The sequence below is a fragment of the Chaetura pelagica genome, unplaced genomic scaffold (genome assembly GCF_000747805.2).
Source record: "Chaetura pelagica isolate M959 unplaced genomic scaffold, ChaPel_1.0 scaffold90, whole genome shotgun sequence".
Taxonomy (NCBI): domain Eukaryota; kingdom Metazoa; phylum Chordata; class Aves; order Apodiformes; family Apodidae; genus Chaetura; species Chaetura pelagica.
Window position 1 is genome coordinate 11,738,369 of NW_009953496.1, and position 12,759 is coordinate 11,751,127.

Sequence of the window (12,759 nt, forward strand, 5' to 3'; positions counted from 1 at the left end):
AGAGTATTATTCAGCGTCCACACTTGTAATGAGCATTTGGTTTTTATATTCCATATCTTAATTTTGGTTTTCTATTTCATATTTATTTTATTTATTTTTATGTTTGACTGATGGAATTGTCTTCAAAGTAGTTTCAGGTGGGTTTCGTTGTGTTTCGATTTTGGTGTTTTCTTGTTGTGTGGGGGTTTTTTTGGGTTTTTTGGGTTTATTTGTTAAAACTCAAACTGTCAAGCATCGAAGTAGAAGTTTCTTTCTCTAGCTTTCTTCCAAAATAACATATTTGGGGAAGGGAGAATTTCATTAAAGGGATTTTATAATTCTAAGCTGCTTCAGGGGAAGTTTAGATTGGAGATAAACAAAAGATTCTTTCTGAGAGCGTGGTTGGTCACTTGGATGGGGTCCCCAGGGAAGCGGTCATGGCAGCAAGGCTGTCAAAGTTCATTGAGCATCTGGACAATGCTTTTAGTCATATGGTTTAGTGGTAGACAGTCCTGTGAGGAGCAGGGAGTTAGACATGGTGACCCTTATTAGGTCCCTTGCAACTTGAGATATTCTATGATTCAGTGTGAGAAAAAAATGAAATTACAGGGTTGTTTTATATTGGAAAATCATGTACTGCTCCAACATAACAAGTGTGGCTTTTTGTTCTTAGTAATATAAAACAAAGTAGAGATCTAAGTGACACCTAGACTTCATGTATGTTGTGCATCTATTCTGATTTATAGCATCAGTCATCCAGCTATCAGTTGGTTTCTTAGTGTGTTTACTGGGGTTACATGCTGTGTCCTTTTTAATGCTGTTATTTATTAAAGAGAATAAACTGTATCTTTCAAGAAGTATGTTCAGTTGAATTTTTTGTAGTTTTGCTGTCTGTGGCATTTTGTGAAGGAATCCATATAATAATTCTGAATTGTAGGTTCTTCTCTCTAAATATGGCAATGTGACAGCTCACTTCTTTCATTATGTAAGTCTTTACCTGTAAGAATTGCTGAAGCAAAATCAAAGGCTGTGTGAGCACACAGGCAGACCCTCCTAGCTTAAAAAATCTGCAAATTCATTAAAAATTATTTTCCACAAGGCAGGGATCCCTTTCAGTGTCCTAAGCAAATGCTTTTTATCTGGAATCAGCAGTCTGTGTTCTTAGATCCACATTTCTTTTTTTATCTAGTTTCAAAAGCATTGTATTTTTTAAATAGTTGTTAAAAATGTCTGCTGTCTTCTGCGTTCCAGCAGCAACAGTACAGTGATTGAATCTGTTGTGTATGACATAATGCGATAAAGGAGTAATGAGTAGTTGAAATTAAAGTTGCAGATGTATTTCTTTTCAAACTCTCATTAACAGCTTCCTTTCATGTTTACCTTTCAGGCAGATTTTTTTTTTTTTTCCTAGGTTTATTTCTTTCTTAGAGGCTATTACTAGAAGTTGGAGCAGCTCTCCAAGGAGAACAGTGTTTGGAGGAAGATAAACAGGGTGCTTCATCTGTCTACTACTTCTACTTTTTTCTGAGTTGAAACAGCTGGTAGTGGAAAGCTGAAAATTGTCATGGAAATAGCCCTCATTGAGAAGTCCTTTTGAGTGCTGCAGTGAAAATTGGTATTGATTTGACCAAGTTGTGACCCTTTGCAAATTGCACGCTCTGCATGCAGAGAGTTTTCTCACTTGCTTGACTTGTAAAGTAGGCATCTAAAGACACCCTCATGCTCTGTAGCTGTGGTTATCTCTCTTAGGCTTTCACTGAACTTGCCAAAGTTTCTTTCCTGCGGTTGGTTACTGCACCCTCATTGCTGCCAGCATAGTTTGTAGTTGCTTCCTAACTCACTGCTGTCAAAATGGGATTATTTCCTTATTCCTTGAATTCTTGTTTCTAAGCCTAGGTAGACGGGAGCTGTGTAGAGTCACTGTAGCAGATGGTATTTTCTGCCCAGGAAATAGTATTGATGAACTTGGGGAAGCAATGCCTAGCTGGGGGTTGTTGCAGTTAGAACAGTATATCTAAGTCCATCCTTAGGTAAACTTAGCAAAAGGTATACTGAAGATGCACAATGGATTAGATGAGAGATTTCTCTTGAATGGGGAGGAACAAATGTGACAAAAGATTAAACAGTTCATTGTCTCATTCCTGGATCATTTTATGTGAACAATGCTTTAGGAATACAGTAGGACTTCCTTCTGCCATTGTTTCATTTGTTCTCTATGATAGTGTAATTTTCAAGTTCACAGGATAGGTTCAATGGTACTTAGTTTAACCCACTAACAGTTTTATTAATATGCTCAGTGATAAGACTACAACAGAAACTATCTTAAACTTATTCATTATGTTCTGCACTGGTGTTGTGACATAAATAAAAATTCTGCTTTCAATATAAGGTAGGGATGGAAAAGTAGGTGCCAACTATGTAAATACCTTTAAGGAAGGTGTAGAAGCATGACTTAAATAGACACTGTGTTTTGTTTTTTTTTCTTTTACAGAATAACTGCTATTTTCATTTAAGTATTAATTTTTTTATTGGCCTTTTAACATTTTTTTAAAAATATGAGAGGTGGTAGATAAAAACATTGTCATTTTATATGTATATATGAAGAAGAGTGATGTGAAGATAATAAAATAAGGGAAAATCTAGAGTTTCTCTTTGCCTTTAGGTATTCTAGATAAGCAATGGCACTACAGAGTTGGTAATGAAAGTACTTAGTAATACTGGGTTTTCAAATTTTAATATTATCACTTGGGAAATAAGGCTATATAGGGAATTCCACAAATAGTGTGTGCTGCCAGTGAGCTTGTCATACAGGCATGAGAAGCTTGTTGTGGGACTTGGAATTCTGTGCAATGAGAGTTACCTTGATTCTGTGGGTTCCTGTACATTTGCTGCCAGTGATTGATTAAGAGGAATCATAACCCTTAAAAAAACCTCCACTTCATCTGTCATAACAGAGTGACACTTTCATTCAGCACTAGTATTTGTCCTCATTTTTACTAGGGAGAAAATGGTACCTTTTAAAAATATATAAAAAATATATAAAGGGAAGTTAAGCCTTGTTTAAGGCCAGCCATATCTAAAGTTACTTCTATGGAAGGCCATGACAATTCCATTTTGGTTTCACAAATCTGGGAATTAATACAGGGTCAGTACATAAAAGGAGCAAGGAGAAATTAATACGGCTCTCAATCAAGTCTCTCTTCTCAACAGATTTCAGCCATGTAACTAATTCCAGAATTTGTATAAACATCAAAATTAAAAGCTGGAGATTTGCAGTGCATGTGCGGTTGTTTGTGATAGGTAGTCATTCAGCAGCTGAAAAGTGATATGTTATTTTCTGTAAGCATCTTCAAACTCAGCTGAAAGTAGAGGATAATGTCCCTGCTGAGTGTTGAGGGTTCTTCCATGTGTTGGATTTTATTGTTGTCACTTTCTGATTCACAACTAATTTTATCCTTCAGCACTAGTCCCGATGAAGTAAAACAGTCATGGAATGGCACAGAATTCCGCATGTGAAATTCTATGCCAACTTGCACTTTAGGCCCTTTTCACTGTTACCAGTTGTTTACAGGAATATCTATGTTATAAGAGGAAGTGGATGTAGTAAGCTTATTTTATACTTGTATGATGATAATGTGAAAAGAAACTTATTAAATATAAACATGTAATTAATGTAGTCACAAGAAGGAAGTAACATTTTTCTATTTATAACAAGAAGAAATGACAGCTACCTCACTGAACTGTTCTTAATGTTAATGAAAAATAGATTAATTATATTTCTGTAAACTTGGATGGACGAAAATAACAGCTAATGCCACTATTTGACTGTGTTTTTGGGATCTGTAGTAAGTTTGCTAGGTATGGTTAATTTTAGAATTGTCTTTTAAAGAAATGTGCTATTATAGAAGACTTGAGCAAATTTTTAATTACAAAAATTTAATATTAAAAATTTGCCTAACAAACTTCATAATAACAGCCATTAATACAAAAATCTACTTCAGTCAAATTACATTTCAAAAAGATCAGCTTCTCTTATGTTCTAGAAGAGCACATGGAATCTGATACACATTACAATATCAGAGCAGCTAAACAGCTTTCCATAGAGAATGCTGCATGCTGGGCTGCAAAACTTGGAAATATGGAACTTTTTTCACTACTCAATCAAATCTCTTCTGCCTGAAGTATCAAGGTACATAATCCTTAGCAGCATCTGTAGTAGTAATTTGAAAACAAATATAAAATCTCTGTAGAGTTGCTGCACAGATTAAAAATACAAGCAGATTCATTTCATTGGTAATTTTCAAAATGCCAAAGTGTTACAGAAGCCTGGGTCACTTGAAATTTCTAGGGGATGCGTATTTTCTTTTCTTTCTTCAGCTCTCCTCAACTTCAAACCAGTGCTTGTTTGGTTGTTTTGGATTTTCAATCTGGAAATCTGATTGTCCAAAAAACATTATTTTTAAAAAAAGTTGTTAATAAGAAAACACCATCAGAATTTAAAAATATTCCAGTTTATATAATAAGCTAAAATGGCATTTCAAGGCTGTCTTGACTTTTGATGCTGTGCTGAGAGAAACAGTGGTTTGAGAAACGTAGTTTGTTTTCCATTATTTGCTTTTGTAGTTCTCTGTATACATCTTGGTGATAGTAGAAATGCTAACACTTGATATGCATATTATGGTGTTTTTTATTGAATATATGAGAGAACACCATCAAGGTGATACATTTGATATATTTCTCCTTCTTAAACTATATTGCACTTTCAGTTTAGGTTATTTATTATTTGTATGATGTACAGGGCATGCTGTGTGTTGCTGCTGCTTCCTCCTTTTCATTCAGGGGCATGTGGATTTAGAGTAGGTTTGGATCAAATTATTTGGAAGTAGCTCTTCAGTTAGGATGCCCTACAATTAGTAAATGTTCAAGGAAGTGTTAGTAAATAAGGGATTATCCATCATCTTTAGATGTATGGTCTTCTGATACTGTATTCATCTTGTATATGCCCAATTACTGTAGAAAAGTTATGTGCATCATAGATATATTTTGTATTTAGCACAATCAATAGAATACCCAGTGCTTGTGTTCTGAATTCTGTGCTTTAATTTAAAGTCCTCTTCCTCCTGTCTCCTCACAGAAACGGCCTTTTACTGTTACTGTTTTGACCTATTTACCTAAGGTTTTTATTTCATATGGCTACTTTTTAAACACACCTGCTTTTTGGGCTTAGTTGCTACGTATGACTATGCGTAATTTGCCTTTTGTCCTGTTCTGTATTGTTTGGGTGCCTTTTTTGCATATAGAGCATCCAGATTGACATTATTTAGTAGACCTCCCCCCCCCATTACATAATTTTTGCCTAAGAAGGCATTTTTTTCAGAGCTACTATCCTGGAAAACATGCTTATTACAATTGGTCCCATTTTCCTTTTCATTGGTCTAAGTCGGTCACATCTGCTCATGGCTCTGTAATCAGGCACTCTGCACTAAAATCAGCTAAAATGTACATGGAGACAACTGTAAGAAAGGCATGCAAAATGACCTCAGAACAGAAAGCATGTCGTTCATTGCTGGCCTTATCGTTTACCACATCATCCAGCAGGCAGCCACCCCCTTGCTTTTACCTGACCTGGTTGTGGCTGGGTTCTGTTACTGCTGTAGTGCTTCATACTGACTTATTTGTCTTCTGTGAACCCTGGACCAGCAGTTGGAACAACATGAACATATGCAATGCTGCTCTGGTCTCCTCTCATTTTGCACTGCTACAAATTGCGGTACTGGAGATGGGCAATGCCATATGTGTGTAGACCATATGGTATTTTCTCCTCAATCTACACTTGGCTTGTTCCTCATGCATTGTAATATTTTGCTATATGTGTCTTAAGTTCAATTTGTCTTTTGGAAGCTGTTTTTCTGTGCTAGAATTAGAGCGTGTCCTTACATGGAAATCTTAATTTTGCAATAAACAATTATTGGTAGTAAAGAACACAACATAATGCTATAGATTCAACTGAAGATAGTCCTGAAAAGGAAAGGGTTAAAATGATGTCTAAATCTTTATTGTTAATTAATTGAGCAGTGTAACTCATGGGTCATTTTCATTAACATCAATATGGGGAATGAAGCTTAGAAAACTTGCCTCCTGAAGAGTTATGTTTTCATGAGCACTAAATTTTGCCTTTGAACAGGGAGAAGCACATTAAATGCATGCTAATTATGAGTTTTGCAGCAACTTGACTGCTTACTGGAGGTCTGTGTCTGTATCTACATTCTGCATTCTTTGAATTCATCTTGGTATAATATTTTTAAATATTTTAAACAGCAGATGTGCATTGCTTATAGATTTGTGTAAATGTTGATGCACTGTATACAAAATATGTCTCCCATGCAATGATCTGTTGACATTATTCTCTGTTGCTTAGCTTCAGACACTAAAGTCATGACATGTGCTGCTGTTTGGAGGATGCCGAAGGAATTGGAATCAGGCAGTCATGAATCCCCTGATGATTCATCAAGCAACACTCAAACCCTGGAGCTACTCTGTCACCTTGACAACACAGCCCATGGCAATATGGCCTGGTAGGATTCTGCATATTTTATACTCCTAGAAAAAAGCCTAAAGGATAGACCTGTGCTATTAGTTTTGTGTAGATTTACATTGTAGAAGCTAAGCTATACACTTTAAAACTATTAACTCTTTAAAAAAATAAACAAAACCAAAACAAATTGGGTTTTTAGTCCCAGATGTTTCATAGATTAAGAACATTTATTTTAGTCCTACAAACACATGGAGTAACAGCCTGTGTACTGTTTTAATGTTTTATTCCCCACCTGCCCCCATCTAAAACCTTTGTTGCACAAAGGTATCATACTTAGCATTCAGTTTTCTATGGAATATAAATTTGATGTTGCACTTTGGTCCTTGTTGTTTCAGTCTTCACTAACTGATTTGACATAAACGCAAGTAATATATGGCGTGAAAAGGCTGAGAATTCATTGTTATATGGTGCCTGTTTAGCTACTTTTTTCTGTTGCCTAAGAAAAGACAGGGAGAGCTGCATTACTGCAGAGGGTATTACAGACGTTTGTTTCCCTTTCCTTTATGTTAATTAAAAGAAAGTTAAATTTATCTATTGTGTATTTCCAAGTTCTTTCCTTTATGGTTATGTATATGACATGTTCCCACTGCTTCCCAAACACATGCAGGGCAAAGAAATGTCAATATGCTCAGTCCATAATTTACCAACTACAATGTTGTTTGACATAATTTTGGGACCACTTGACTGTCTTCCATGGGTATAAAAAGTTGAAACCATAAGAATATGGCCTGCTGTAGTCCCAAGAATGCCTGTCTGTCAGAAAGAATACTGTATAGGAGGTGATCATGCAAGCTGTACCGTCCCTTTCACAATTATTAGAGAATTTTAAGAAAAAAAATGTGGAATAACAGAGCAGATTTTTGTAAATTAAATATGACAACTCTGAACTGTAACTGAACAAGGATAATGCAACATCAGTGTCTGATATTGCTGTAAGTGTATTACAAGAGAGTAAGAAGGGCCTCTTTGGATTCTGTATTCAGACACCTGCTGTGTAAGGTATCCATCATAATCTCATCAAACATATATTCTGGTATGAGTAATTTTAAATTATATCAAAATGAACAATGCTTAAAATCAGTCTGTTTCTCTTCAAAATCTGGCTGCATAAAAATTACTATTCAATAGCTAGTTAGTAAGAAAAAAGAAGTAGACATTAAAAGTGATAGTTAATTCAGTTTATTTTTAATTTTCATACATTGTCCAATAAGTTTCAAGAATCCATTTCTAGCCACTGATTTCTAGTTTGAGCCTTGTAGATTAAATTTCAACAAAAAAAACCACAACCCAGAATTAAATAGAAGGTAATATTTATTACATGGTTCTTGGACAAGATTGGACATATCAGTGTATTCAAAAGCGTGTTCTCTAGGCTTCTTTTTCCTAAAATCTCAGCTTCCTGAATATTATATTTCTTCATAGCAGTGTCTCTGAATTCTTTGCTACTTATTTTCATATGAATACTTCTCTTCATAACTCTTTGATTAAACAATTGTCTTTTTATTGTTTAAACCTTTTGATAATTAGTTTCCAATATAGTTTCATGTATTTTTTTATTTGTTTGTTTTAATATTCACCTTTTACTCCTTAAGTTTTTTACTTTTTGTCTTGGAATTCTCCATATTCTTTTTCTATCTGATGCTGGGATGCTACAATTCATCAGAGGAGAAAACCATGAGAGGAGAAGTAGGGGGCATATCAGTGTTTTATATAAGGATGTGAATTTCTGAATCAGTTTTTTCCTCTTAATAGAGCTTGGAGCAATTTCATGTGCAATTTTCTGTCTCCTGTCATCTGTCTTTGTTCAGTACTAGTGCTCATAAATTCCTGCTACCATTTAATACCCATTATCTTAAGTATGTGTGTATATGTACACGTAAAGATTTGAAAATGTCTTACAGAAACATAAAAGGTCTAAACAAAATACTTGACATTAGTACCCCTGACATCATCTCAGGAAACACAGCTGAGTTAGAGACTTGTTCTAGAGCAGGCTTTTCTATCCCAGCCTCAATCCTAGTGGAAACAGCCCACACAAATGAGTAAAATAAATGTTCTATGCCAAATATGTGTCACTAAACAGGCCATGTCCCACTGAGTGGTGTGTTGACTGTGAATAGTAACTTTAAATATTATTTCTTATTAGACATTTCAGTTGTTTAGAAAAATAAGAAACTACTTGAGATGCTTAGGGTACAATTGTTGTTAGAACCAACCATAAATCAGAAAAGCCATTTCCTTCAATGCGCAGTGTAAATACTTGTCAGACTTCAATCTAAGACTAATACTCTGGTATACACAATTGCTTTGTATGAGATAAGCAGTGATCTGGCATTATAGACTTGCAATAAGAAGGGTAACACTTACTTCTGGTTCTGTCATTTGTCTTGCCATTAGAGCACACTCATATTCATTTTACTTGCAAAACAGTTGCAGACCACGTGCACTTTAAGGAAGTTACTGAATCCACAGAACACAGCAGTGCAGTGTATCACAAACACTACCCTCATTGAGAGTGTAAAAGTTTTTAAGTCTTGTTAGATTTTGAAATTACACATTTTAGATTTGATCGACTTAATTTTTTTAAGTTAGCCTTGAAAATTAGTCAGAATGCATTCTTAAAATAAATAATAAAGACTAAAAAGCATAAACTAGGCTTTCATCACATCTTCATATGCTGGGCAGAGAAAATGCTGTAGTTGACCATAGAGTTGAGAGATGCAGTGTGTAATGTTGATCTCTGCCTCTCTGGCTCTTACTGTAAACTTCTGTCATTCCAGATAGTAGCTCACAGGGAGGTATTTTGTGCATCTCAGCACCTGTAGCACAGGTGCATCACAATATTCATGGATCTGGATTGCAGATAGTAATTGAGATTTGACTGTAATTAAAAGGAAAAGTAAAAAACAAAGCTGTCTTGAAAATGCAACTGATTATGAACCCTGTCATCACTGCCTACCTCAGGGCTTTACTTGCTTGTACTTTTGTTAATATATTCCCTGCTCTGCTTTATTTCTTACCTTCTTTTCATTAAGGTTTATCTTCATGTATTGTTTTTCTTTTCCATTAAGAAAACCTGATAGTTGAAAAATTATCTCTTTTCAGTTTCTAGTATCATGTACTAGAGAAAGTAAGGGGACATACTTTCCAGGTCTGGTGTGTCAACTATTGGTTTTGCTCAGTTGTTTACTGGCATTAAGAAGAACCAATCCTGTATTTCTTTACTTTTCTTTCATCTCCTTTATGGATTCTATGCTCAAATATGCCTAAAATTCCTTATTAAAAACAAGCAGGGACATAGTAAATACCAGTTCTCATCTGTGAATCAAGATCAAAATAGCATTTCCAATTGATCTAGAGAAAGTAAGGGGACATACTTTCCAGGTCTGGTGTGTCAACTATTGGTTTTGCTCAGTTGTTTACTGGCATTAAGAAGAACCAATCCTGTATTTCTTTACTTTTCTTTCATCTCCTTTATGGATTCTATGCTCAAATATGCCTAAAATTCCTTATTAAAAACAAGCAGGGACATAGTAAATACCAGTTCTCATCTGTGAATCAAGATCAAAATAGCATTTCCAATTGATTGTGACTAAAATCTTAACATTTCCTCATATGTGTCTGGATACTGTCTTGCTTCTGCTCAAGATCTGAAATAATTGTCTACTCTTTACAGAACCTTTGACAAAAATCTGATTTCCAAGACATTACAGGCAAGTGGAAAGGAAGTGGGCTTTTCTACAGGTCTGTTTTGTCTGGATTGCATGAGTTAATGTCTTTAAAAATTAAGCATAACTATTTGCTTTCAGTTATTGAGATTGTCTACTGCCTCTTAAGCTTTGAATCTGGGACCCATCAGAGTTTTCTCTTAAATTCCAGTATAGCATAGATAAATTAAGGAAATTAAGCAGATGCTTAAATTAGGCAAATAAACAGGCCTATTAATTGCTCTCTTTGGTTTAAGATGAAGACTTTTTCATAGTTTATGTACTTTCTCCTGTGAGCCAAAATGCAAAGATTTCAAGTGCAAAATTCTCAGGTGAATTAATTGCAGAGTGAAAACCTCAAGATACACGCGGATATTACTACATCTAAGAGAAAATGGAGAGGAAGAGAAATTACAGTTTTCTTTAGAAGTTGCAAATGTTCCAAAAACTCAGGGATGTTTATCACTAAATATTAAACTAGAGTTTTGATTTCAAGAATGCAAAAGTTGTTATAAATGAGCTATGCCCACATATTTTTTTTTTATTATTTTTTTTAGGAGTTATATTTTAGTTAGTATTTCATCTAAGGTCTCCAAATACAGTACTGATAAGTGTCTCTTCTTTTGCTGTGTGGTTACATTGTATGGAGCAACTACATTAAGGTCTATTTTCTACAAAAGTACAGTACAAATTTGCTGTAACAGTCCTTTCAGCTTGAATTAAGGTTTATTTAAGATACATAAGACACTGTGCATAGCATCTCATTCCATTGATTAGCAAAGGCGCCTGATGAAAGTTACGCACACTTGCAAGACAGGTAGGTGCATTCTGGAAGTGAGGTCCAGAAGTGTTTTACTTAATCTTCTGGGCCTTTAAAATAGTATTTAAAAAATACCCCAAGCATCCTAAACATTGTCTCAAGGGAAAAAGCCAAGAAGTAAGAGCATCTGAAACTCAAAAGAAAAGTGAAAGTGGTGTTTTAATAAACATTACACTTCCACACTGCATTAAGGTACCACTTAGGTTTCCTGTTGTGATGATGGTAATCCTATAGACATCAGAATATACATGTTAAAATTCTGCCTTAGTGTTTCATTAAAAAAAAATAAATTTGAAAACTTTAATTATTTGTATCTAATGGATGTTTTTTTGTAACATGCCCAGCTGATACTAATAGTACAGTAGGCCTTTCAGTTTCTTCACATAATGCACATAATTTCAGCACTATCAGAAGATATATAGTGCTGAAGCTGATTAATTACAAACAGAATAACAAAATTATCAGCATTTAAGATTGATGTGTACACACTTGGTTTGTTCCACATTTACATTCTTCATCAGAGACGTCTGATGCAAAAAAGATGTATAGAGAGTTTCTTTGGAAAAACTTATTATATGATGACAAGTGTTCTCCCTGAGGATGTAACTTGTGGCTGCTTTTCAGTACTGTCACTCTCCCTTTTGTATTCCTAAATGGTAAAAATTTTAACTTTATGTTCTACTTCTCTCCCTTCTTCCTTAATTCTGTGTGATATTCTGAATTCTTTACAGAATTTTGCTCTCTTGAATATTTGATTATCCTTTATTGTAAATAAATCCATGTATTATATATAAATCCAAATGTTCAACCATTTGTTGTCTCTTCCTCATATTTTTCTTTCTCATTTTCTTCTAAAATGTGTCTGGAACCAATAGAGTAATTTATAACACTCTCTCATTTCCTTGAATGTATTTGGTAATTTTGAAAGTTTGTATTGTGCAAGTTTAAAACTTCAAACTATTCAATGTAATCACATATAATAGGAAATAATTTTAATTCATTAATTGAATAGTGAAATAGTAAACTACTGTGTTACATACCCAGATTATTAAGTTAAATTTGATCAGAATTTATTCAACTCTTTATAGTCTTATAAAGCTGATATGTAGACTTGAGCAAGATGCGAAGGCATGGATTAAACATAATTAAATTTAATGGGTTTTGCATATTTTATTTTGAGTATTATTTTTGCTTCTACTGTAATGTTTATTCATGTTGTAAATAATCCAGTATTAATAACTTTGAAGGAATGCTAACTTTTTTGAGCTGTTGTATTCTTTAGACTGTATTTGAAGTTTCACAGAGTACCAGAGTATCAGAAACAATGCATAACTTTTTAAATTAAACCCACCACAAGAAAACACCTCTCTTCTCCAAAAGAGAATAAAAGAGAATAGAACGTGCTCTCAGGTTTCGTTTAAAAAAAAACACAACAACCTACCAAAAAACATCCAGAAACAAGCAAAAACAATACTTAAAGTTCTGTTGGTAATAAGCTGTCTTTTATAGTAGAAATGTCGTGAAAATATCCCATGACAGTGCATTTTTTATCTTAATAAATTAGTCTTTAGCAATAGTACTCTCGTCAAAGCAAACCACTAATTGCCAGATTAGCAGAGTCACCTTTAAATTTGAATCGTTCTACTGCAAAGAAGACA

The 12,759-nt window shown here is 34.3% G+C and overlaps 1 protein-coding gene across 1 annotated transcript in view; it reads left to right on the forward strand.

The window, feature by feature from the left end:
- Positions 1 to 12,759, forward strand: part of TSSC1 (tumor suppressing subtransferable candidate 1) — a 63,902-nt gene that overhangs the window by 22,804 nt on the left and 28,339 nt on the right. The window contains exon 4 of the mRNA XM_009999247.1: positions 6,398 to 6,554. Coding sequence (XP_009997549.1) covers positions 6,398 to 6,554 — 157 coding nt within the window. The remainder of the gene's footprint in view (positions 1 to 6,397; positions 6,555 to 12,759) is intronic.